General features: G+C 30.9%; 12 protein-coding genes across 12 annotated transcripts; 5 read left to right on the top strand and 7 right to left on the bottom strand.

Moving 5' to 3' along the window:
• Positions 1–123: 123 nt before the first annotated feature.
• SAE3 (Sae3p) lies at positions 124–480 on the top strand (the record flags this gene model as incomplete). Its single annotated transcript, XM_003685241.1, has 2 exons — positions 124–236; positions 315–480. The coding sequence occupies 2 exons, from the start codon at positions 124–126 to the stop codon at positions 478–480; spliced, it is 279 nt and encodes a 92-aa protein (XP_003685289.1).
• Positions 481–586: 106 nt separating this feature from the next.
• Positions 587–3,661, bottom strand: YCG1 (condensin subunit YCG1; the record flags this gene model as incomplete). Its single annotated transcript, XM_003685240.1, has 1 exon — positions 587–3,661. The coding sequence occupies one exon, from the start codon at positions 3,659–3,661 to the stop codon at positions 587–589; it is 3,075 nt and encodes a 1,024-aa protein (XP_003685288.1).
• A 568-nt stretch (positions 3,662–4,229) lies between these two features.
• Positions 4,230–6,557, top strand: UTP4 (small subunit rRNA maturation protein UTP4; the record flags this gene model as incomplete). Its single annotated transcript, XM_003685239.1, has 1 exon — positions 4,230–6,557. One exon carries the CDS (start codon positions 4,230–4,232, stop codon positions 6,555–6,557), a length of 2,328 nt encoding a protein of 775 aa, XP_003685287.1.
• Positions 6,558–6,965: 408 nt separating this feature from the next.
• PEP7 (phosphatidylinositol-3-phosphate binding protein) lies at positions 6,966–8,603 on the top strand (the record flags this gene model as incomplete). Its single annotated transcript, XM_003685238.1, has 1 exon — positions 6,966–8,603. The coding sequence occupies one exon, from the start codon at positions 6,966–6,968 to the stop codon at positions 8,601–8,603; it is 1,638 nt and encodes a 545-aa protein (XP_003685286.1).
• A 527-nt stretch (positions 8,604–9,130) lies between these two features.
• On the top strand, positions 9,131–12,378 carry NMD2 (Nmd2p; the record flags this gene model as incomplete). The annotated part of the gene is made up of 2 exons (XM_003685237.1): positions 9,131–9,136; positions 9,244–12,378. The coding sequence occupies 2 exons, from the start codon at positions 9,131–9,133 to the stop codon at positions 12,376–12,378; spliced, it is 3,141 nt and encodes a 1,046-aa protein (XP_003685285.1).
• A 620-nt stretch (positions 12,379–12,998) lies between these two features.
• Positions 12,999–13,286, top strand: TIM11 (F1F0 ATP synthase subunit e; the record flags this gene model as incomplete). The annotated part of the gene is made up of 1 exon (XM_003685236.1): positions 12,999–13,286. One exon carries the CDS (start codon positions 12,999–13,001, stop codon positions 13,284–13,286), a length of 288 nt encoding a protein of 95 aa, XP_003685284.1.
• Positions 13,287–13,699: 413 nt separating this feature from the next.
• MRPL35 (mitochondrial 54S ribosomal protein mL38) lies at positions 13,700–14,770 on the bottom strand (the record flags this gene model as incomplete). The annotated part of the gene is made up of 1 exon (XM_003685235.1): positions 13,700–14,770. The coding sequence occupies one exon, from the start codon at positions 14,768–14,770 to the stop codon at positions 13,700–13,702; it is 1,071 nt and encodes a 356-aa protein (XP_003685283.1).
• A 474-nt stretch (positions 14,771–15,244) lies between these two features.
• QNS1 (glutamine-dependent NAD(+) synthetase) lies at positions 15,245–17,389 on the bottom strand (the record flags this gene model as incomplete). The annotated part of the gene is made up of 1 exon (XM_003685234.1): positions 15,245–17,389. The coding sequence occupies one exon, from the start codon at positions 17,387–17,389 to the stop codon at positions 15,245–15,247; it is 2,145 nt and encodes a 714-aa protein (XP_003685282.1).
• Positions 17,390–17,849: 460 nt separating this feature from the next.
• Positions 17,850–18,998, bottom strand: ASP1 (asparaginase ASP1; the record flags this gene model as incomplete). Its single annotated transcript, XM_003685233.1, has 1 exon — positions 17,850–18,998. One exon carries the CDS (start codon positions 18,996–18,998, stop codon positions 17,850–17,852), a length of 1,149 nt encoding a protein of 382 aa, XP_003685281.1.
• Positions 18,999–19,519: 521 nt separating this feature from the next.
• Positions 19,520–19,699, bottom strand: NOP10 (snoRNP complex protein NOP10; the record flags this gene model as incomplete). The annotated part of the gene is made up of 1 exon (XM_003685232.1): positions 19,520–19,699. One exon carries the CDS (start codon positions 19,697–19,699, stop codon positions 19,520–19,522), a length of 180 nt encoding a protein of 59 aa, XP_003685280.1.
• A 348-nt stretch (positions 19,700–20,047) lies between these two features.
• MCM21 (Mcm21p) lies at positions 20,048–21,169 on the bottom strand (the record flags this gene model as incomplete). Its single annotated transcript, XM_003685231.1, has 1 exon — positions 20,048–21,169. One exon carries the CDS (start codon positions 21,167–21,169, stop codon positions 20,048–20,050), a length of 1,122 nt encoding a protein of 373 aa, XP_003685279.1.
• Positions 21,170–21,679: 510 nt separating this feature from the next.
• Positions 21,680–23,170, bottom strand: HIM1 (Him1p; the record flags this gene model as incomplete). The annotated part of the gene is made up of 1 exon (XM_003685230.1): positions 21,680–23,170. The coding sequence occupies one exon, from the start codon at positions 23,168–23,170 to the stop codon at positions 21,680–21,682; it is 1,491 nt and encodes a 496-aa protein (XP_003685278.1).
• Between the last annotated feature and the right edge of the window lie 907 nt (positions 23,171–24,077).

The raw sequence follows: 24,077 nt of genomic DNA, 5'->3' as shown, positions 1-24,077 counted from the left end.
ATATTTAAGAGATGGGCGGCTACATTTATTGAACTAAATAATAAAGTAACAATGAATACAAATTTTTACAACAAGGACCTCAGTCAAAAATCTAAATATCAAACAATATAAGACTCGACTGACATGACAGACTATATTACATTGATAAAAAAAAAAGAACAACTCTTAAAGGAACAAGAAGCAGAATATGAGAGTCTATTGAAGAGCTATGGCCAATCCTGTTTGAAGCATGGAATGTATGTTACATCAACTACTAGAATCCTGATATTGAATGTTTAAAAATGATTATACTAACGACTTATGAAATACTATAGAACGATTCCTCCAAAGCAAATTTTAGCAACCCACATATCTAAATTAAAGGAATATAATGAATTAAGAGACACAGGTTTGAAACTCATTCAATTGATTGCCAATGAAAAAAATTGTCCTTTGAAAACCATTTTTGAAGAAATGGGCCATCAAATGAAGGACACTTAATCCGGAAGGAAGAGGTTGATATAGAAATCAATTTTCAAACGTATCAATAATGTGTCAGTGTTATTATAACAAACCACTATACTTTTATACATTTTTAATTATATGCTTAATCATCTATATATAGCTTGTCATCTACTGACATTGAATCACTCTCATTGTCTTCAGGAAGAATAAAGCTTACATTTTTCAAATTTTCAGACTTCAACAGAGTCGAAGATATTTCTTCTATATTCGATTCATTTTCAATCTCAACATCATCAATTGTTCTCTTCTTCAAAGCACTTTCATCAACTGGACTCTCCACTTTGCTCTTTAAGTCCACCGCCGAGTCATCATCCATATCGCCCTCAGCAATTGAATCTATGTCACTCTTATTATATGTAGAATCAAGAACTTGCGAAAATTCTTCATCACTGTTAGATCCAACTTCAGTTTGTTTGCCATCCTCACGCAATGTAGTAATGGTTTCAATTAGGGTGTTTTTAAATTTAGATAAACTATTGGAGCTCATATAGTCTAATGTTTCATTTTCAATGATGTCCTCAACATAAGTTAGAATTTCTTGTAGTCTAGCCAAATCCTGTTCAACTGATATATAAACAGCGTTAACATTTATCAATAGGAGCTTTTTAATCTCCTTCTTTTCAAATTTTGGGAAAACCTTCAACACATCTAGCAAAAAATCTAGCTGGACATTATAATGGTCCTGATTATGGAACCTAGATGAACTACTAATCAGCTTTCTTGAATCTGTCCAATCAATAAACTGTTGAAATAAAATATTAGGTTTCAACATTTTTTGCAATTCGGATTCAGGGTCATCGTTTGTTTGAATATCATCCCAGATAATGCACAACCTCAACAGTACATCTGCAGCTATTCTTCCCATTCTTTGCTGATGAGCGGGATGGGAATAACAGTACACTGGAATGCAAAATGCAAAAGCTTGAATCAAACGTTCGTTCGAAGAATTTTGAGGAGTGAAATAAGATAATACTAACGTTTCAAAAAGATCGTCATCCGTAAAGATATCAGCTAGATATAACTTACACAGACCTTCTGCTGCTATCACTTGACAATTTGGTAATGAACCATTCTTTAAAACTTTGTAAAAAATTTTATGCAATGATAAGGAATCTACCATATTTTCTCCATCGACGACTGATAACCCAAATACAGAAAAAATATCAACAATAGCTTGCAAAGCTACTTCCTTCAATTCTTCCTGTCCCTTAGAAACACACATACCTAATATATACATATTTTCAGCAGCTAGTTGTCTGTCCAAAAGACAACAAAGACCCAAGTTCCTTATACCTATTACTCGAATCTTTTGATCAGAGTTTCTAACTGCAGGTGTTATTAATGTATCAATTAAAGAAGTAATGAGAACATTTTGCTCCAAAGGATTTTCTACCAATTGTAGTAAATTACAAGATCTTGTCAAACAACGAATCATAGTTTCTGGAGTAGCTTCTCTTTCTGCATGTTTTACATTTATACCTTCTTCAATAGCTGAGTTTTTACCATCGACTAAATCTTCAACAGCATTTTTAAAATTTTCAATGTTATCATCATCTTCATCATCACTATCATATTCTTTGTTTGGATTACCCTTATGTTCAGACTTCTCTTGTAAGTCAATATCATCATCTCGAATATCGTTAATTATTTCAATTGACATCGATACAAAGTCTCTTTCATTGATAGATAGGATCTTTAAAACTTCTAATCCAATTTTTATTAATGATTCAGATAAATCAACAAGTGACAACATATTTCTAATGACTGTTAGCATATGACGTCTACCGATTTCATCACTATAATCATATTTTGTTGCAATAACTAGAAGCTGTTCAATAATAAAATCTAAATGCATTTTTTCCAATTTTGAAAGTTGTGTTTCTTGTATGTCATATCTATTTCTTAAATATGAAGTCAAGTATTCTGCCAATTTTGTTCCCTCCGGATAATTTTGTTCAATTATATCTACTAAATTATTATTGGCGCAATGCAAATAGAAACATTTAGATAAAAATGCTATTTCTACTGTAAAATCTGTCCAGATTTCTTCTGGAAACTTAACTTTTGAAATAATATCTGGTCTTGTATTAAAAATAATCTCCATTACTTTATCAGCAATATCAGATTTAATTACATTCAATCTTTCTATTAACTCAATCAAGTCACCTTTTAACCAATTTAACCAATCAAATGAAATTAGTCTTGCACATGCACTTCTTACACTTTCTTCTCTATCCTCAAGACCCCATTTTAAAAGTTGATTCATTATTCTTGTATCGACGTCAAAACAAGTCATGCCCATTGATTTTAGTACTCTGGAGTATATCAATCTTCTATTGATTTGATTAACATCACGAGATCTCTCCAATATATGTGCTCTTGTTAGCTTATTATTAACCAGATTTAGCAGGGATGCACGACGAACTTCAGCGGAAGGATCATTTTGGATAATTGTCATTAATTTGTGTGTAGCGTTATCTAATACGATTTCATCTTTGTTCTTTTTATTATCATTGCTATTATTACTCATCGATTCGTCTTGGAATTTAGTCAGACAAAATACTGCTTGAATCCTTACATTTGCTTCCTTATCGTATACTCTTTTATTCAATGACCACATAATTAAATCGTATAACTCCTCGTCAATTTCTCTGATATTATCCATGAGAACTGCTAATATTTGTAAAGATCTCAATCTTACATTTCTATCTTTACTTTCTACACCTCTCAAAATATGTCTAATAAAACGGTTAACGAATTGATTGAAAGCCTCTTGTGTGAGACCATCAGATTGTTTCATTGCTTTATCTGAATCTTGTTGTTTAATATTCTCTAAATCACGGTCCAACGATGCAACAAATGCAGCGACTAGTTTAATTATCCTATCACCAATAACTTTATTTTTCTTCAAGGGCAATACTTTCGAAACCAATTTATTGAACCAATAAATAAATTCTTCACCATGTCCCTGGGCATTAGCCTTTTTCTGTATTTTTTTCAAAACAGCTACATGTCTTCTGTGACCCACATAAGTCGATTGTGCCTTTTGAAAGACATCTGCAATTGCATGGAATATATTTGAATTCTCATCATTTAATTGATTTTTCTCTGAGTTACCATCTGGACCATCAACCTTCATCGAAATATCAGTTTCCATCTCCGTCATCTTTTGTGTGCTAGAAATAACGAGAACAAATCTTACGAATGGAAAACTGGTTTTCCACACACTACTACTCCTAAAGAGTAAGAAGGATATCTAGAACTCTACAATAATAACAAATATTATGATCTATAAATATTATTATTACTAACTATCCATCTTAGATATAATAGTATAACTAATAAAAGGTAAACAAATAAATTTCAAAGAAATCGATGTCTTTGTCACGTGACATTCCACACATAAAATTTTTGTTTAAGCTCATCGCAAAAAATTTTAAAGAAGAGTATGCCAAATTCTCATAATGTTGTTAATGGAACAAATGTTATTAAATTATTAATAGTTCAATTGATTAAATTATTGAAATAGTACGCATACATATATATACCTTGAGAGGTTCATTAGTTTAAATATCAAGAGAGATATCTATCAGACTCGTGTGCTTTGTTTCTGTTGTCATAGGATACTATTGTTAAGTGATTTCCGTAGGTCAAATATTTCAGAGTTTTATATTTGTGAAATATAAGTACTGTTCAACTACATAAACAAGTTTAGAGTATCGATAATGACAAGTCAAGAAAGGTTAACTATCCACAGAGCTCGTTTTCTAGATCTAGCAACTGCAAATATCACTGTTCTAGCATTTTCACATGACTCCGATGTTGCTGGTAGTGAAAAAAGGTTAGATAATTTGAATAATATCAACAATAACAAGAGTAAACTAACTCCATCAGATTTACGTTTGGCTGTAGGAAGATCTAATGGTAATATTGAAATATGGAATCCAAGAAATGGTTGGTTCCAGGAATTAGTCATCCAAGGTGGTAAAGGACGTTCTATCGAAGGCTTAGTTTGGAGAAATGTTCCAGGTGAGCCACTAAGATTGTTTTCAATTGGTGGTTCTACTGTCGTCACAGAATGGAATTTAGCTACTGGTTTACCACTAAAAAATTTTGATGGTAATGCTGGTGTTATTTGGTCAATAGCTATCAACTCTTCAAAAGATAAATTAGCATTAGGATGTGATAACGGTACAATTGTTATTGTCAATATTTCTGGTGGGCAAGGTGTTTTAGAATATGAAACTATTTTGATGAGACAAGATGCAAGAATTCTATCTCTTACTTGGAATAAAGATGAGTTTGTCATAGGTGGTTGTTCAGATGGAAGAATAAGGATATGGTCCGTTAACAACAATGGTAGAATAACACACACAATGAAGGTCGATAAAGCAAAATCAGAATCTACATTAATCTGGTCTGTAATTTATTTACCAGCTTCTAACCAAATTGTCTCCGGTGATTCAACTGGTTCGGTCAAATTTTGGGACTTCCATTACGCTACTTTGAACCAATCGTTTAAAACTCATGAATCAGATGTCTTAACTTTAACCACTGACTGTACTAACACCCAAGTCTTCAGTGCTGGTATTGATAGAAAAATTTACCAGTACAGTCAAGTCAAAGACTCAAAAAACTCAAAATCAGGTGCCAATAATAAGTGGACTGTTGCATCAAATAGATTATTGCATTCTAATGATATTAGATCCTTATGTTCATATCAAGCAAAAGGTGCTGATTTCTTAGCATCAGGTGGTTCTGAACAATCTGTTGTTATCTCATCATTATCTTCATTCGCCGATGGTAATTACAAGAAAATACCACCAATTGTACCATTTAGCAAAAATTTCTTAATCAACAGAGAACAAAGACTAGTTGTTATGTGGTATGAATCTACTGTCAAAATTTGGACCATTGGTGATGATGTCGAAGACGATAAAAATTATAAGTTAGTTTGTAAATTGAACTTAAAAGATGAGCAGAATATTTCTACATGTGGTATTTCGCCAGATGGTACTGTTTTAGTTGTCGGTAGATCTTCAACAACTAAAGTCTTCCATTTGCAACCAATGGATTCCAAGTTGAAAGTAACTAAATTAGATAACAACTTACTGTTGAAAACTGGTACTAGATTTGTTAAGTTTATAGACAATTCAAAACTGCTTATTTGCTCTGTTGAAGATGAAGTGTTTACTATTGATTTAGAGTCAGATGATGACGAAGAAATGACTGAAATAGAGTTACCAGAAATCCAGCAAACCAAATCAGGTTTAAAATTACCATTTATTAACAATATCAATAATATAGATATCAACGGTAAATATGCTGTTGTTTCTTACGGTTATGGTGTTATTGTTTTGATAGACATAGAAACGAAAAGAAGTAGAGTACTGGCAAATCTAATGAATTACGTAACATCCATAATAATTAATCCAAAGAGAAAGTCTATTATTTCTGTAACGGCTGATAATAAGATCTATGAATTTAATTTAACAAAGCTTGAGGATAATGAAGAGAATAACACAGGAGAAGATAGTTCTGAAGAACAGTTATTATCTGAGTGGTCAAAAAATAATACCGACAATTTACCAAAACAATTCCAAGAACTAAAGGAAAAATGTGTTGGTATATTTTTAGATGAGAACAGTCCATCAAAAGTATGGTTCTGGACTGTTTCTTGTTTATGTAGACTAGATTTTTCTGTTGACCTACCGATAAGCAATAGAAAGAAGACTAAAAAGCGTAGCCGTGATGGATTGACAATTACAGATGAAAGCAACTTTTTGAATGATGGGGAAGATGAGGATGAAGATATGGACATAGATTCTAATGAATTACCAAGTATAACGAATGACAACTATCCAAGAGTTAAAAACGATGATTCTAAAAGAGTAAATGACGAAGGTGAAGCATTTTTTATTACTGAAAAGTACAAGTCAATTTTATTTACAGATTTTATCTCAAAAGACGAAATATTTATCGTTGAAAAGCCACAACTACTATCATCATCTTCTCAAAAAGGTGCCTTCAATCTTTCAAAATTAAGATTTTAATATATAATCATATATCATAAATTGTACACTATACATAACACGAACTTCTTATCTTTGAATATATAGAAAATAGATTTTAACAATATTTGAGCATAACATTTAAACCAAATAAATATTCTCTTTCTTTAAATTTTAGTAAAATCTGATGAACCCTGTAAGAGGAAATGATTTGTTAGTAATTTCATAGTTTCGCTACGTATTGAATTTTAGAAATGGTCAAAAATGAAAATATATTATATAAATTTAGAAGATTTAAATAAATATCCTAATATTCTACTTCAAAAGTTATTTATAACAGTTGAAGATGAGCAACTAGCATTAATAAGTATGGTCGATGTGGACTAAACTTTTGAGGATTATATAAATCATTTTCATTTATCGCAATAGGCATCTTTTGCTTTTTTTAGTATGAGTACAACTGAAGAACCCCCAAATGATCCCTTACAGCAATCAAATGCTTATGCCAGTTTTGCAGATATAGAAGTCATATGCCCAGTTTGTTCACATTCTTTTCTAAATTTAAATTCATTGAACGTGCATCTAGATAAAGATCACGGATTTAGTTCAGAAGCCATCAAGGAGCCCACTAATTCAAATAAAACTGCATCAGACCATTTACTCAGTAAACATGGTTCAAATATAAAATCCAATACCTCTGGTATTTTACCTAACAAGGGTTCTAAATCAAACCCAAATAAGCAATTTATTACGCATAAACATTTTAAACAACCACTGGATGGCAAACCAAAATGTTATAAATGTAACACAACTATAACCAATCACAGTAACCTGATTAATTGTAACAAATGTGGAGAAATATTCTGTAAAAGAGATTGCAAGAATGTTATTAAATTGGACAAAAATGCCAAGTATGATCCCAGGAGTGGAAAGTTTTACCTTTGCTGTAACAATTGTTTTACTTCAAAAACAGGCTATAAAGATATGGGGAGAACTGTTGATTTAACAGGAGACTTTACACAATTTAGAAATTTAATGATTGGTGACAAAATGCTAACAACTTTGCAATTAGAAAACAGATTAGTCAAATTAATAGATGGTTCAATAACAATTTACAGAAAATATAAGGATTCTTTGTTCTTTGCTGTTAAAGTAAGATTGGAGATAGCCAAACTGGAAAGTAGCGTAACGCCTTGGAAATATGATTATAATGTTTCTGATTGTTATATTTGTTTGCAACCCTTTAACATAACTAATAGAAAACATCATTGTAGACTATGTGGAAATATCGTCTGTGAGAAAGAAACGACAAACTGTTCTAATAATGTGACAATAGAAACGTTAATGAATGCCTCTTCAGACCTCTCATATAAAGAAACTAATTTAACTTCAGAGGAAGCAGACCAGCATATTAGAGTTTGTTCCAGATGTATACATTCTTTATTTATACCAAGAAAATTTAAACAGGAAAGTAATAATCCTCCTCCTCTATTGATAAAATTGCTTGAAAAACTCAATGATATTGCATCGGTGATTATCAACACTTTACCTATATTCAAAGAAAGAGTTAAAATAATAGAATTGGGGGATAAAGATCCATCTATTACAAAGGATGAAAATCTTATAAAGGTGGCACAACTGAGGAATAAATTATTACGAGCATTTGCATTATATAACGATACATCTAGACAGATTAATCTTTTAAAACCTCAAACATTAGAAGAAACTAAGATACAAAATTCTATTAAACAAGTATCAACAAAGTTTATCACCGATAACATTTTACCTCTAAAGTCATTACCAGGTATATTCACTGATGCGACTAACAATACAAATAATTCACCACCAGAACTGAATTCATTGACTGAAGTTACATTTAATAACAATTTGACAATAAAAGAAGTAAAACAATATCGTGAAGAATTGATGGTCCTCAAAGAACAGTCATTTCTTGTTCAAGGTATGATTGATACTGCCAAAAAACAAAGACAATTTGAAGAAGTTGGTTCACTAAATAAAAATTTATCAGAATTAAAGACTAGAGAAAGTCACATAGAAAAGTTACTGGGTGATAAAAGCTTTACTTAATATATTGTCGAAAAAATAATCAAGATAGTTTTTAATTACCTCAATTAGGCTATCACGCATGTAAATATCAGTTCACCTTCGACAAAACCGTACCTTATAAATAATGTTATTTATCAATAAATCAAAGAACTGTATTTCAACATAATGTATAGACATAGTCAATAAAAATTGCAACTTTTTAAATCAGTATTTAATTGTCTTTCATATAATTTTTTTTATATGCAATGTTTTTCAATTTAAATTTAAAGCGATGAGATTATGGATAAAACCATAATGAGAATTCGACTTTTATATCCATTTAAGCTTTGAGAGTTACATATGAATTTATCACAAAGGTTGAAACAAGTAGTTTAATTGCTTATAGTTATTATTCTTCATAAGGTTAACATTTTCAATACCTTATTTTTTCTTCAACTTATATATGACAAAGTTTACTTGCTCTCCAACACAAGTACAATTACAGTATTGACGAGAAAAGTGAAAGAAAATATTATTGTTCAATTTGGCGCAATAAACCACTTTACAAGATGGAGGTATGTCTATATATAAATATTATTTGGTGATCAAAGCTTATGTTTGCAACTATTTACTAACTTTATCATATTGGATTTGACGACATTTGATTTAATTATATATTTAGAACGGAAGAAGATTAGAATTATATGGGTTAAATTCGAAAGCATGGATGGACATAGACCAATTTTCATCTGGGAACAAGAAACTAGATTCTAGCATAAAGAGAAATACTGGTTTTATTAAAAAATTGAAGCTAGGTATTACGAAGGAAAATTTACCATCTCTAGTGAAAGACTTATCTGAAGTCTTACTATCAAAATATTTATCAGAAATCATCATTACATCAAATGAAGCATTATCTAATTTGAATAATAAAAATGACGATATTATAGCAGCTGTTGAAGTCATTAGTATATTGCATCAAAGATTCAAGTCCCAATTTTCTGAGAAATTATTTGAATTATTTTTGAGTAACTTTACAAATCCTAGTACTGAATTAGATAATGAGAAAGATGAACTTACGAGAATTTCCAAGATAAATTGTAATTTAAGAATATTTACAGAGTTATATTTGGTAGGCATATTTTCTTTGAAGGTTGATAGTATTTCAAAAATAATCTTCCATCTTTTTTATCCAAAAAAAATGGTAAAAAAAGATGCTATCTTATTCTCACTACTGAAAGAAATTCTAAATCATAGGTTTAGAACTGGTTATAGTACCATCATTGCAACATCATACTGTAAAAAGTTTCCAACATTTTTTAACAGTGATGATAAATCTTGGGATAGCATCATCTCTGATCCAGATTTGAAGAATTCAATTCAAATGTTATTTAAAATATTTGTTGAAGCAGCCTTTACACGAACTGTTGATATGAATAAAAAGCTGCGTAAATTACTCAGAGAACATAAGAAATGCCAAATACGTACAGGTAAAGTCAGAGATGAATACATTGACGAATATGATGAACTGCTCCCATGTTTCGAAAGATTTAACTCAGCATCATTAGCATTTGCTTTAATCTTTAATTTGGAAGGCCCAGTTCTTGAGAGCGATGATGCTGAAGCAAGCAAAGAAGTCACTCCTATGATTACTAATCAAAGCGATTCCACAAATCAAATATTTGACAATGAAGACACAAGGAGATTTTATGAAGCACTTCCTGATCTAACAGATACCTTAGAACAGGCCAAAGGTGATCAAAGAGAACCATTGAAGGATGCAGTGGATGAATTTATGGATAGATTAATTATTGCCGATACCAAGGATTCGATCGATCAACTTTGTCATGACTATTGGTTAAATCATATTGACAATAAAGCTACAAGGAAAAGATTACTTAAATTTTTTATCGAAACCCAAGATTGGAGCAAATTAAATCTTTACGCTCGTTTTGTTGCAGCAAATAAAGATCATATGCCTGACTTATCGACACAATTAGTAAATTACTTAGATACTGGTTTCTCTAGTCAATTACATTCTGACAGGATTAACTTCAAAAACATTATTTTTTTCAGTCAATTTGTAAAGTTTAATATGGTTCCTCAATTTATGATCTTTCATAAAATTAGAACTCTTATTATTAATTTACAAGTTCCAAACAACATTGAAATTTTAACCGTTTTGTTTGAAAATTTAGGTAAATTATTAATCAATCATCCTCAATCAAAAGAAAATATGGAAAAAATGATGAGCTTAGTTAGAGAGAAAAGTAAGGATAGACAGATAAATATGAATCTGAAAAGTGCTGTCAATAACTTGATAACCTTAGTATATCCACCTTCGATAAAATCATTAAACACAGAAAAGAGAGAATTATCAGGTGAGGAAATGTTCTACATCACCTTAATCAGAAAGGAGCTCCATAATGTCTCTGTTAAGTTAGTAACAAAGCTAATTAAAAAAGCTAGTTGGAAAGACGAAAATGTCGTAGCTACTTTATTGAGTTTATTCACTGAACCAGAGAAAGTCCATTACCAGTCACTTCCTGTATTGAGTAAAATTCTAGCTGAATTATATAGTCAGCGTAAAAATTTTGTGGTTAAAATAGTTGACCAACTGTTATATGAAATTGATCTTGGATTGGAAACTGACAATTATGAAAATAATGTGTCTCGTATTGCATCAATTAGATACTTAACGGAGCTATACAATGCATCCATTATAAAATCCGATCTTTTAATGCAAACATTGTATAGTATTCTACGATATGGTTATCCTCAAGGTCTTCCAAATCCATTAATAAAAAATGCAGTGGATTTGAAGGATAATTATTTTAGAATTCAATTGGTTTCCACTTCTCTGTTAAATATTGAAAGAATTACACAAGATTTACAGAAATCTATGCCTAAGTTTTTGAGGTTCTTTGAATTTTATACTTTTTGTAAAGATCAACCAGTACCTGTGGAGACGGAATTCAGATTATCAAATGTTTTCAATAACTCGAAATTGGATCCTAATTTTGAAAGATCAAGATCATTTGAAGAGTGTTATTCAAAAATCATGATATTGATGCAAAGTAATCAAAATATTACTGAAAAAATACCTTCTAAAACTGTAATCTCTGAAAATGAAATCGGCACTGAAAGTGAAGATGATATTCTTGATTATAGTGAATCTGATGAATCCAATTGTGACGATGATGACGACGATGAACTAGATGAAGAAAGTGACTTATCATCGAACGAGTTAGATAATCGTGCAAGTATTAATGACACTGATGATAACCTTTCAGATTCCTCCAAAGATGATGATGATAGTTATGAGTCCTCAAGTTCGGACAGTGATAGTGACAGCGATGATGATGATGACGATGATTTTAAAGATATTGAAGCTGATCGTGATATCGAAAAGAAAAGAATTTATGAAGAATATCAGGAGAGGTTAAAGGGTGATGATGAAACTAAAATAGAACAAGAATTGGAAAAACAATTTCAAATATTGATGCAAGAATCTGTTGATTCTAGGAAGAATGAAAGGGTAGCAACAAATAATATACCAATTATTACAAATGGGAGAGTGTTTTCAAAACAAACTTTATTATCGAAGTCAAATAATGATGGAAATGTGTCAGAATCTAAGACGTCAAACAAAGTCCAATTTTCATTCCTAACAAAAGCAGGTAAGAAGACCCAATTTAGAACCTTAGTGTTACCTACTGATGTAAAATTTGTTTCTAATGTTCTTAAAAATGAAGAGAAACTAAAAAATGAACGTGAAAAGATTAAAAACATTGTTTTACAGAGAGCATATGAATAGTTGCAAATATTAAAAGAATAAAATTAGAGTATAATATTTCAATTCACTTCTTACATTATTCATGTACGTAATTCCATCTATCTAGCTATCTATAGTATTTATATTGTAATTGGATTTGATGAACGTTATTAAAATTTAGTAGTTAAAACCAATATCAAATTAATGAGGCTATGGTATACGTTAACTTGATTAATCTAGTAGACGCATTCGATATGATATTGTCAACTAATTAACGTCGTCTCAACGTTGGAAGATGTTATATACATATGCAATACATACAATACGAGACTTCAACTATTAGAAATCAATGTTATTACCCGGTGCCTTCTGTTTGCGGGTGACCAATTGTAACGACTATTATTCCCGAGATATCGATTAATGTCATATGGAATTAAAGAACATCTGAAGGAGGCATAGTCCTATAAACTCAACTAGATTCATTGAGATCTATTGGTAATAAGTAATTACAAGTTGTCAATAGAAGTTAATAATTGCATTGATAACGAGATTAATTATAGTTTTAAACAATTGGCTACAAAAATATATATAAAAAGTAAAAAGTTAATCGTTGATTAGTTACTAAGTAATATCTGTTAAAGAAGTGAATTATATAAGAAGACATGTCCACCGCTAATGTATTAAAATACTCAGCCTTAGGCTTAGGTTTATTTGTAGGTATTAAGAATGATCTCATTTTGAAGAAGGATGCTACTAAAAAAGCTAAGGAACATGAACGTCAAGCTCAACTAGATTTAATAGAAAAAGCTAAAAGAGAATATGCATCTTTACATAATAAGACTAAAAAGAACAAATCTGTAAATGTCGATACAACAAATATTAACTGGGAAGATCCTAAATTGGATTATGGATCTGTAATTATGAAGTTTGTCGATGCTCAAAAAGAATAAGTATTTTGAGATCAAATTTCTTTAAATCATGTAATTAGAAGAAGAATGAAGGAAGAGAAAACTTCGAGCAATACTGCTAATTTATAATTATTTTATTTAATATTCCCATTTATTAAGATTTTATAATAATATAATATCTTGTAATAAATAACACAATTTTTATTTATGAGGCTCTTCTGCCTTTTATCAGTTTATATTTACCTCAAAGACAATTCGAAACTATGATTCTAGAATGAATTATATTGCGTTTATTGTTGCTACTTTTATATGATATCTAAAAGTTATTAATTGATTATATACATGTTATTTACATTGCAGGTTATGTCAATAAACGAATTATATTATATCTTGTGTTTTTCTTGAATATGAGATGCTCGGTTTTAACTTAATATACCTATTAAGCAATTGCATCCTTAATTACGAGTTTTAGTAAATAATCTACCTTTAGGTAAGCCATACATTTCCCTGACCTTAGAAACGTTTGAATCAAATTCACTTCTCCATATTTCACTACCAATAGCTTCTAATTCATTGTCCTTAGCAAATTTTCTGATGTTAAAATTATTTCTATCAATATCTAAGTTATTAATATTGATTGATTCTTTATTTCTGAAGACCCATACAATAAATCTTTGAAGACCAATATTTTCTTCTGGGACTGGTGGTAGATAATCAGCTATAATCGAATGTTCTTTTTCAATATTTCTTAAATCAATGATATTATCGTTGTACTTTAACTTTAAGTTAGTTAAACCATAGTTTAAACATGTGCAATAGGTATCATTTATCAAATCTGGAACATCAGGATTAACAACCAATATTGTATATAATTGTTTATCAACATTGATCGAGTCATATTCTTGAACTTTAAACACTGGAGGTAACGATGTTGCTAAAGTCGAAAGAGTTTCACCAGAGTTAATCCATTTGTTGATACCTGTAGAATAAGGAAACTTCACATGAACGTCGGCTTTTGGCTCTAATGTTGGTAAAGTATCTGGAATTGCCTTAAGTGTTTCTAATCTTTGCATCAAAAGCATTTGACGGTATGATTTCCAGTTTTCACGCCCTAAATATCTGTAAACAGGTTGTTCATAGTCGATTATAGCTGGATCGTTATCTATTTTATCGTGAAATTCAAAGTTATATTGTACTTCTGGATTATTTATTTCAGCTTTGACCAATAAATCATCTTTCAAAGTTGGATCTTTAATTTTCTCTAATTCTTCATATAAAGCAGCAGCTTTATTTTGTAAAAAGTCATAAGACAATTTGAACATTGAATCAATATTTTCAGGAGAATTGTATTTAGTACGGTTGAATTTCCTCTTGATGGATGGAGGCCCAGAAGCCAGCATTCCATCTAGCACAGCTTTTTTGACAACATCTGAATTGATACCTAAACTTTTAGATCTGAAGGCAAAATTTGACCAAACTTTACCATTTTTTAACAATCTACTTGTGTGAAAAGATCTAGATAACATGGTAAAACAACGCAACTGGGTGCTTTTTAGTTCTTTTAATTACGTTGTTTTATAAAACAACCAAGGGGAAATGTTAGTATTTCTGTAATTAACCAAATAAGAGTTAATTGTAAATGTCAATTGCGAAAGACAATGTTTAATCAATAATTATAAATAGTTAAAACTAAATAATGAATTGATCTTAATTTAAAGATTCGATTTTATTTCGAAAACGGTAAGCAGACGTGTTCGGGTAACGATACATGTTTATAAATGACAGTAATGTTAATGACAACCTTTTAAATAAATAAATGAATTTAATCAACCTCATATCGGTAAGTTGCATTCGTGCTTTAGATTATTATATTAACTTAATATATAGTTAGATCAGCATATAAGTTTTGAACTTTAGGGTTCTCTAACAACAAATTTTATAAATACAGTTCTAATATAATGTTAAATAATGTTATATGCTATCACTCTCTATCGTAGTAATTAATCAATGGACATGATGTTCAATTCCTTGTCGGTTTTATGTTCGCATTGAGCTACTACTTCAGCGATCTTCTTGGAGGCCCAAGTGAATCTCGGGTTAATCAAAAATGGTCTCAAATCAAATCTGTTATCATCGGGGGAGTAATTTTCTGCATGGTAACTTGGTGTTAGCACAGTTTGCTTATGTCTATTGATGGCATAGAAAAAGAAGAACTTCTTCACTTTTTCGGCAACTTGTGCTGGTGTTAATCTTGGAGTCCACTCGTGAAGTAACTTTAAGAACATTGAATAAGGACCACATTTTTCTACCTTACGTAAAGCCCCAAAAGCACTTAACTCTTCGTATGTCATTCCCATATCAGCTTCATCAGATTGAACGTACTCCTTAGTTATTGGTTCTAATTCGGCAGTTGGTGTTGCATTTAAGAAATCTGTCAAAATTGGCATCTCATATTTGTTGGCAGAGTATGCAATAAACCTTTTAAGATCCGTTTTCGAAATACCACCAATTGGGTTAATATCAGCGGAGGAGCAATCATATTTAGTTAGGTAACCTCTTAAACATTCGTCAACATTAGCACTACCTAAAACAAGTAAACCACCTGAATTTGGAATATTACGGACCCAAGGTAATAATTGCGCAAAGAGATAAGCAATTACCATTCTTAAACGAGCTTGAATATTCTGTAGAGCAAGATTTTCAATCTGTGAACCACCAAATATTTTGAAAATTGGTTTTTTACCAGTAGCAACTTCAAAAAGGCTAACAGTACTGGATACTAGCACATCCATATTCAAATCTACGTGGTATGAACCAACACGTTGAGCTAACTCCTTAGCTCTACTACGCGTTTCAGTTGATGAGTTTTCAGTACCCATAAAACATGTGTGAAATAATTTGCTGGCTAATTCAACAGGATCGGAAGGAATCCAATTTTCATCACTTCTTGTAATTTTAATGGCATCTTTAATGACTTGCTGATTACCTTCCAGTGCAGCATTGACAACTAAGTTACACATTGAATAAACAATGACTGCAGTTGCACACGAATCTATACCACCAGATAGAGGTAAAAAGAAACCAGTACCATTAGATCTTCTTAAGTAGTCCCACATCCAACATGCTGGACCTAAAGCAATTTCTTCTTCAGGCAAATGGTAAAATGGATCATGCGTTTTTGATGGTGAGATAGATGGATCAAATCGTGTTGCCATTGGAGCTAATTCAAAATCAACATCAACTCTTTTAAATTTAACTTCATTCAAAGTTGCCTGCATCCCACGGGACATGATGGCAGCTCTGTAATTTCTAACATCTTCTAGATCAACAGTGGCAGTAACAACTTCAACATCATTCAAAGAAAATTGAGAACCTTGAGCTACAATTTTACCGTTGACTGCAATTAGTGCACAACCATCATAATATAGTCTGTCACCATCACAACCACGTTGATTAGCATACAAATAAATACCACCACAACGACTAGTAGCATTTAAGATTAAATCCAATCTCTTGTTTAATTTACGTAATTCATGATGTGAACCGGATGAGTTAGTGATTATTTCAACACCATCCAAAGACATTGCAATTGTTGGGGTTTGAGGAGTAAATAACTCCTCGCATGTTTCAGCTCCAATTGTGGTATCTACAGTGTTAACTACCGCATCACCAAATGGTACATACACCTGTTGTGTAATCTTTTGAATTTCAGGTGGTAATTTGAATTCTTCTACATGACCAGGTTTCAACCATGGAGTGAAGAATCTCATTTCACGGTAATTACCATCATTAGCTAACCAAATTTTTGGTCTTATGACTAAAATCTTTCCATCCAATGATATCAAACGACAATTATAACGGACATTTTTATATAATACTGGCATACCAATATCTAATAATATATCATGTGTTTCTGGAGACTTAATAATTTGAGCATACATCTCCCATGAATGCAAACACACATCACTCTCTAAGAAATGGTCTAAACAACCATAACCAGTGATTTCTAATTCTGGACCAACACGAAGTCTTGCACCTTTTTGTTTAGCGATCTTAATGGACTCTAAGATACGGTCCCTGTTACCTTCAAAATCCAATGCCCATTGATTCAGATTACAAGTAGCGACAGTAATTAGTTGCGACATTTTTGAAACTTAATAAGCTAATGTCCTGTTAATACTGTTTTTTTGTATATAAGTAATTCAATAAACTTCCTTAACAACACTTGACTATCCATTCAACCTAACCGTTCAATTGAGTTTTTATATCTTTACTATAAGTAAAATATCAATCGTTATCAATTTGAAATACCCATCGCATTGTTTTTGGGTGGAAATTGCATTTCCGAATATTAACCGCAAAATGTATATAACAACCTCATATTAACAACAAGAGTGAATGATAGTTAATTCAAGATATTTTACTTTAAGTAATGCTGACTATCGAGGCTTTATTTTATTTGTGGTATTTAAATTGTCCCTCTAATTAGAATGTGTCATGAATGGTTTTTAATTATGTAATTGTATAAATTATCTATAATGAAATAATTACCTATAAAATGTTTCTTTTTGCATTCAGAATAGGGAAATGAAATTTGGGTTGTATTCAACCACCGTAGACTCCTCCAAATACCTGTCTTATCTCACTTATGGTATAATTCCCAAATAAACATAATTGTAACAAAATTCTACTCTTTTCAGGGTTCAGGTAACCTGATGAAATGATATTTCCAAATGTACCATCGGCAGTTTTTGGTAAATTTGAAATTGGGATCATACCATCTCTACTTCTCTTGGAGTAGATAACAGGTATATTCATCTTTAGAGCCTTGTTGTTGGCTGCATCTGGTAATGAACCTGCACCCATGGTGGCAATGATTATTCCATCATAGGATTTTTCTACCATGTCTAATAATGAAGTCGGGAATGACTGATGTGAATACAAGATGCAAACTTTTGGGAATGAAAACGTCTGGTTTGGCTGACTTAGATCAATTTTCAATTTAAATCTGTGGCATCCTTGTGGTTTTACTGGTGGGTAGTAGTAATGAATTTCATTATTTACAAAATTCCCTAGGTAACCTTGTCTTACATTAAATGAGTCTAAACTATTGGCGTTGGTTTTTGTGATGTAGTAACCTGCTGAGATTTGGTCATTTAATGATACTAATACACTTCTACCTCTAGATTTAGGACTTGCAGCAATGCAGATTGCCTGGTATAGATTCATTGGACCATCAGCAGAAATACTGGTGGAAGGTCTCATCGAACCAACAAAGACAATTGGAACATCGCCAGTGTCGATAGTGCTCTCAATAAAAAATGCAGTTTCGGACAATGTATCAGTACCATGGATTATAACAATACCATCAAATCCTTGTAAAGATTCTGAAACAGCTTTGTATATTTTGTATAAAATTGATTCATCGATGTCTTTTGAATCAACATTGCATAATTGTTCGTACTCAATGTCGCAAACATTTGAGATATCTGGAATAGCATCTAATAACTCTTGAATGGTTAGATCAACATGATAGCCGGCAGTCTGTGTACCACTGGAACCTTTGGCAGCAATAGTGCCACCAGTGCCCAAAATTTTAATTCTTGGCAGAGTTGGAGTTATTATGTCATCTGCAGGCAAACCTTTTGTATTATCATTACTTTTTGATCCATTCGAAGAAAGAGATTGGATTATGAATTTGGAGTTTTCCACATCAGGACAAATCGTTGTAATTTCTACAGAATTGTTTGGCATACTGTATTGTATCAAAATTTCACTATATATCCTAAGTTTACAATACCTTTTTCTTGTTTCTTGTTTTAACTAGAGATGGGGTGGAAGCTTCTGAGAACAACAAGAACTATAATGTCAGGACTGATCTATAAGTAGTATTTAATCAAGTACGATTAAGTCCAAAAAAAAAGAGTCACTTATCGATAGTGTCTGTTAGGATTTATAACAATGTACTGATAACATAGCTGTTGCTTAAATATTTTTTTGGAAAAATTCTTCTGTATATAACGTCAATAAAAATGATGATATACAATGACTAAATAAAAATAGAGATGTGTGATAAAGTCAATTTATTGTATTAAATTTCTATTCAATGATATATTGTTATAAATGAGTTATATATTACATACAGACGGAGTGCAAGGATAGCATAATTCAAACTGAGATATACAGCTCATTAACTCATCTTTTGCCATCTGTCGTTAATTTCTTTTCTTGGATATTCTGTTCAATGCCATGCAATATATGCTAGATTAAAGCATTTATTGTTGGTTTGGTAATAAACTGAATCTCTTCTTTAAAGTGACTCTTTGTCTAGAGTATTTGTCATCTGGAGAAAATCTAGCTGGATGAGCAGACTTGGTGATTTCACCTTGTTCGGTTTCCTTCTTTAGAGTGTAAATTCTCTTGCCGTCTGGGCCTAATGTGAACATTAAATGCATGATGACTTATATTGTATGTTGGTTTTATATCCTGTAACGATTAAGGATTCATATGTATATACACTAATCACAATGACAACACTCTGCTACAAAATCAGTTGCACATTACTATATTTTATATATTTGTATATATAAAATGCTCTAACAGTTTTAAAAATTTTCCAACCTCATCGGATAGTTTTTCAATTGCGCTGATTTAAGAAATGACCAGCTCGTTAAAGATGATCTAATTAAACGACACTAAATGTATAATGGCAGCTGAGGGAATCTATCCTTACATATATAGATCCGTCGCATACATACTTACATATATATAGATAGATAGATAAATACATATGGATTTAGTTCTTACATTTGCGAAAGGTATCTTATCTTTCTTGATATTCCGGAAACAGGGCCCAAAAGCGTTAATTTCCAGCGTTTTTGGCTGTGAATATCTAGAGTCTCCGAATATATTGATACTGATGTGACTTTATCTTTCTCTAAATATAACGTTAGTTTAGTTGTTGTGTTTATTATATTCATTTTAATTAACTTCAAGTTCAGATCAATTAGTATGTCGGACACGATATTGGCTTCTTGTAATTGCATAAGGTTTTTTTTCCTATTTTGAATTAATAACAATTGAATATATACCTGCTTTGCAAAAATATATATGTCTTCATATGTTAATAGTATTCCATTATTAATCCTTTGAAAAATCAAATAAATATCTATATAATTTGGGATTGTATATTTGAATAAGCCCCAATTGTTTGATTTAGTCTTTTTTTTCAATAGGATGTAGTGTGGTTTCTCAAATACACCAAGAGTATCATCAAATACCTCTAACCTAATACCAATCATTTCTCTTTTATTATTCACTTCATTGTTAGATTTGTCATGTACTAAATCACACGGATCGACAACAGGGAAATATGAAATACCAAATAATCTAAATGTATTCTCCTTTATAATCTTTCTCTCGAGTTCTTCATTCAAATTTGGATTCTTGTATCCCATATTTGCATCATTTCCAGTTATCTCTATCCCTTCAATGACTTTCTTCCTCTTCGATGGTGAAGTCAATATATCAGTATTTATATTTTCCGATAATTCAGAAGCAAATATTTTATGTTCAATAATTGGTTGTTTATTCAAGATCCATTCATGTTCTGGCATATTATCATCGTCGTTTAAATGCTCTGATTGTTTACGCTTATTCGCTTCTTCCTCAGTGCCAAATACCTCATCACGATGATGCTTTCCCAACATTTCAGACCTCTTTATTTTCTCTTTTGATAGCAATTCGAACAGATCAGGAAATTGATTGAATAATACGTTGAATTCTTGTAGAAGAGGTTCTTCTTCTTTATCATTAACAATAGCATTATTCACTTCATTTTCTAATGCTTTCTTCTTGGTATTCAGATATTCTAATTCTTTTCGCAGAGCATCGATATCTTGTCGCAAATTATCCAATGTTGACATTCTTAGTTGACTTATTGAGTTACTTATGTATACTTTGTTAGCTATCGATTGAAAGTCCAATGCTCTCGACTCATTCTCCGTAGAGTGCTTTTACAATTTGATTAATTCATAATATCATTCTGGTATGAACATCATATATGGTATTACCATTTCCTCTTAGCTATTGAATTAGAAATAAATACCTAATTTGACGCGTCAACAAACTGGTGTACTTCAGTCAAAATATAAAAGCCAGAAAAAACGTCACGAATTAACATGGGATAATATATTTTTTGGAACTATATAGGAAGTATATAATGTTATATAAAATATATAATGTTATATAAAATATATAATGAAATACAGGTGTTCATGAACTTTAAAGTGAAACTTTTAAAATAAAAATGTAGTTATGAGCTTGTCTTCTGTGGATACTGTTTATTATCTTAATTGAAATTTTTAATAAATAAAAGATCTAAACCCTTGACCAAACTAAAAAAATTGTTAGAACATTGATAGTTCAGTCATAGGTTACTCTAATAGTAAGTCAATTGTTTTGCTTTCCAGGATCTCAACTTTAGTATCCTTATGAACATTTTCTAATCCAACGCATAGACCTTTAAATACCATTACTTCAGCAACTTTCGATGCAGGGATCGTGTAACCTAACAAACTTGTTCCAGGACGTCTATAAAACGTTTTAGCTAGAATATTAGTACAGGTTGGTTCAAATCCAGTATACTTTATCCTTCTTAATAGGGCAACTTTGTAGTCGAATGCGAATCTCTTATAGTTTATTAGTTGTTTCAGGGAAGAATCATTTCTCTTCAAATGTGCAGTTAAACCTGGAATTAGCTTAGTTGTCATTGGAGTTCCGACAAGTGGACCGGGCCTCAAAATTACTAATTCATTGATTTTATTGTCTAAATTAGTCTTTAAGTCTTCCTCTAATACCATTTTATAATTTAAGTACCTTGAGAAAAAAGTATATATTTTCTTGTTCACAGAGGTTATAATAATCACCTTTTTGTCAGATGTATTATTAAATGAGTTGATTAAACTCAAATTCAATTTATAGTCAATGTTTTTAAATGTTTCATTCTTTGGACTGTGACTTCTACTTCCAAGTGAGTTCAACATCACTTTCACCTCAGATAATAATGGTAATTTTTCATTTGTTAAATCTATATTTTCAATCAAGCCTTTATTTGGTACCAGTTTAGTATTAGAATCGAAAAGAACTGGTAATAAAGATGGCCATATTGTGGAATCAACAGCTGACAAATGATATAACTTTAAGTCAAAGTTAATCTTTAAGATATCCCCAGAAGAGGATGCAAAAATTAGTGAACTGTCATATTGTTGTAAATTGAAATAACATTCCACATTCGAATATTCTTGTGGCTGTAATATCACATTACCTTCTGATTCATTGTAGTTAATAACGGAGAATAATAAAGACTTATCTTTCTTTAAAATACTACTTTCTTCATTACGAACGGAGATACCTTGGTTCTCTTTAGAATTACTTGTCACCTTCACACCTTTACCATGAGTAAGAGCTTCTAGCATTTTTTTAGTAGTTAGTGACTTCAAAAATGACTCTTTTGGTTCCCCACTATCATTAATTTGTTTCAAAAGATCAAATTGTAAGTAAAATGTCTTTCCATCAAGTTCTACTTCTTTTAGCTTCTGTCCTACAATTGTCTTATTCTTAAACAACTCTACGCTCTGCCTCTTTCTAGTCAAAGAATAGGCTGTTTTTTTAATGGTAACTTCTTTAATTCTGGTAGTACTATCATACTCACTTGAGGCAATCAACCTTTTCAATTCTTGAGAATGCTTTATATATAAGTCAGTATCAAAAAATGACTTTAATACATTTCTACCAATTAAACCGGTGGAACCAACTACCAGTATGTTATCAGAAAAGCGATCAATTGAACTTTCAATTGGAACATCAGGATTAATTATTTCCTCAGTGTGTTTAATTATCTCTATATTTGATTGATCTCCAGTCATCTTCTTCTATTTTAAATGAATAATTGATAGCAAATGGTAAATAAAACAAAAACAAGTCTGAACTATTAGATTTTTATTATTGCAATTCCTTACAAATTTTAGATCAATAATTAATTGAAGTTCAGTATTAATATAACTACTTATATCATTTACTTATTAAATATTTTTGGGTAATTAATAATATCTAACTTTATGTAGTTTTTATTTATATAAATATTTTACTTATTGTGTTACATTATAAAATGAATTTAGTGTCGCTATATTTCGATGAAAAAAGTGTGACGCAAAGTGAATAAAATAACAGTGATGCACAATATTGGGTCGATTGAACATTGGAAGATTGCATAATATATTGATTTACTGATTTGGTGCCAAAATTACATTTTAAACGCCAAAACGTATAGTTAAAAAAATATGGTCCAACATTAATTGGTATTATTTTTTTTGCAGTGAACTGACCAATTCATTGGTACCGTATATTATTAATAATTTTTGTAGAGGAAATGCTTCATAGACTGTTTATAGTTTTAATATATTAATATATCATAGTTTTAAATTAATTTAGTCTACCTATCATCTAAGTTGTACAATCTACAAGTCGTTTAGTAAATCAATTGCAGTTACCAACCTCTGACGGAACAGAATTTGACGATACTTCCCAAAATATAATATTGTATAATAACATTCTAATAGTACGTACTATCTATAGGTTACATGATAAAAGGAACAAATCAGATTCAATATTATAAGCGTTATCTGGTAAATCTGAATACTAACGAACAACTTAACTACCCAGTCGACACTATAACATTAAACTTGTCACTGCTTCAAAACGCTAGTTTATACACACCTACGGAATTATACAAATTACTCGTCTATCGATTACTTGCAACAGTTTATAAAATTA

Source organism: Tetrapisispora phaffii, chromosome 4 (assembly GCF_000236905.1).
Source record: "Tetrapisispora phaffii CBS 4417 chromosome 4, complete genome".
Taxonomy (NCBI): Eukaryota; Fungi; Ascomycota; class Saccharomycetes; order Saccharomycetales; family Saccharomycetaceae; genus Tetrapisispora; species Tetrapisispora phaffii.
This window is presented reverse-complemented; position numbering and strand designations above follow the sequence as displayed.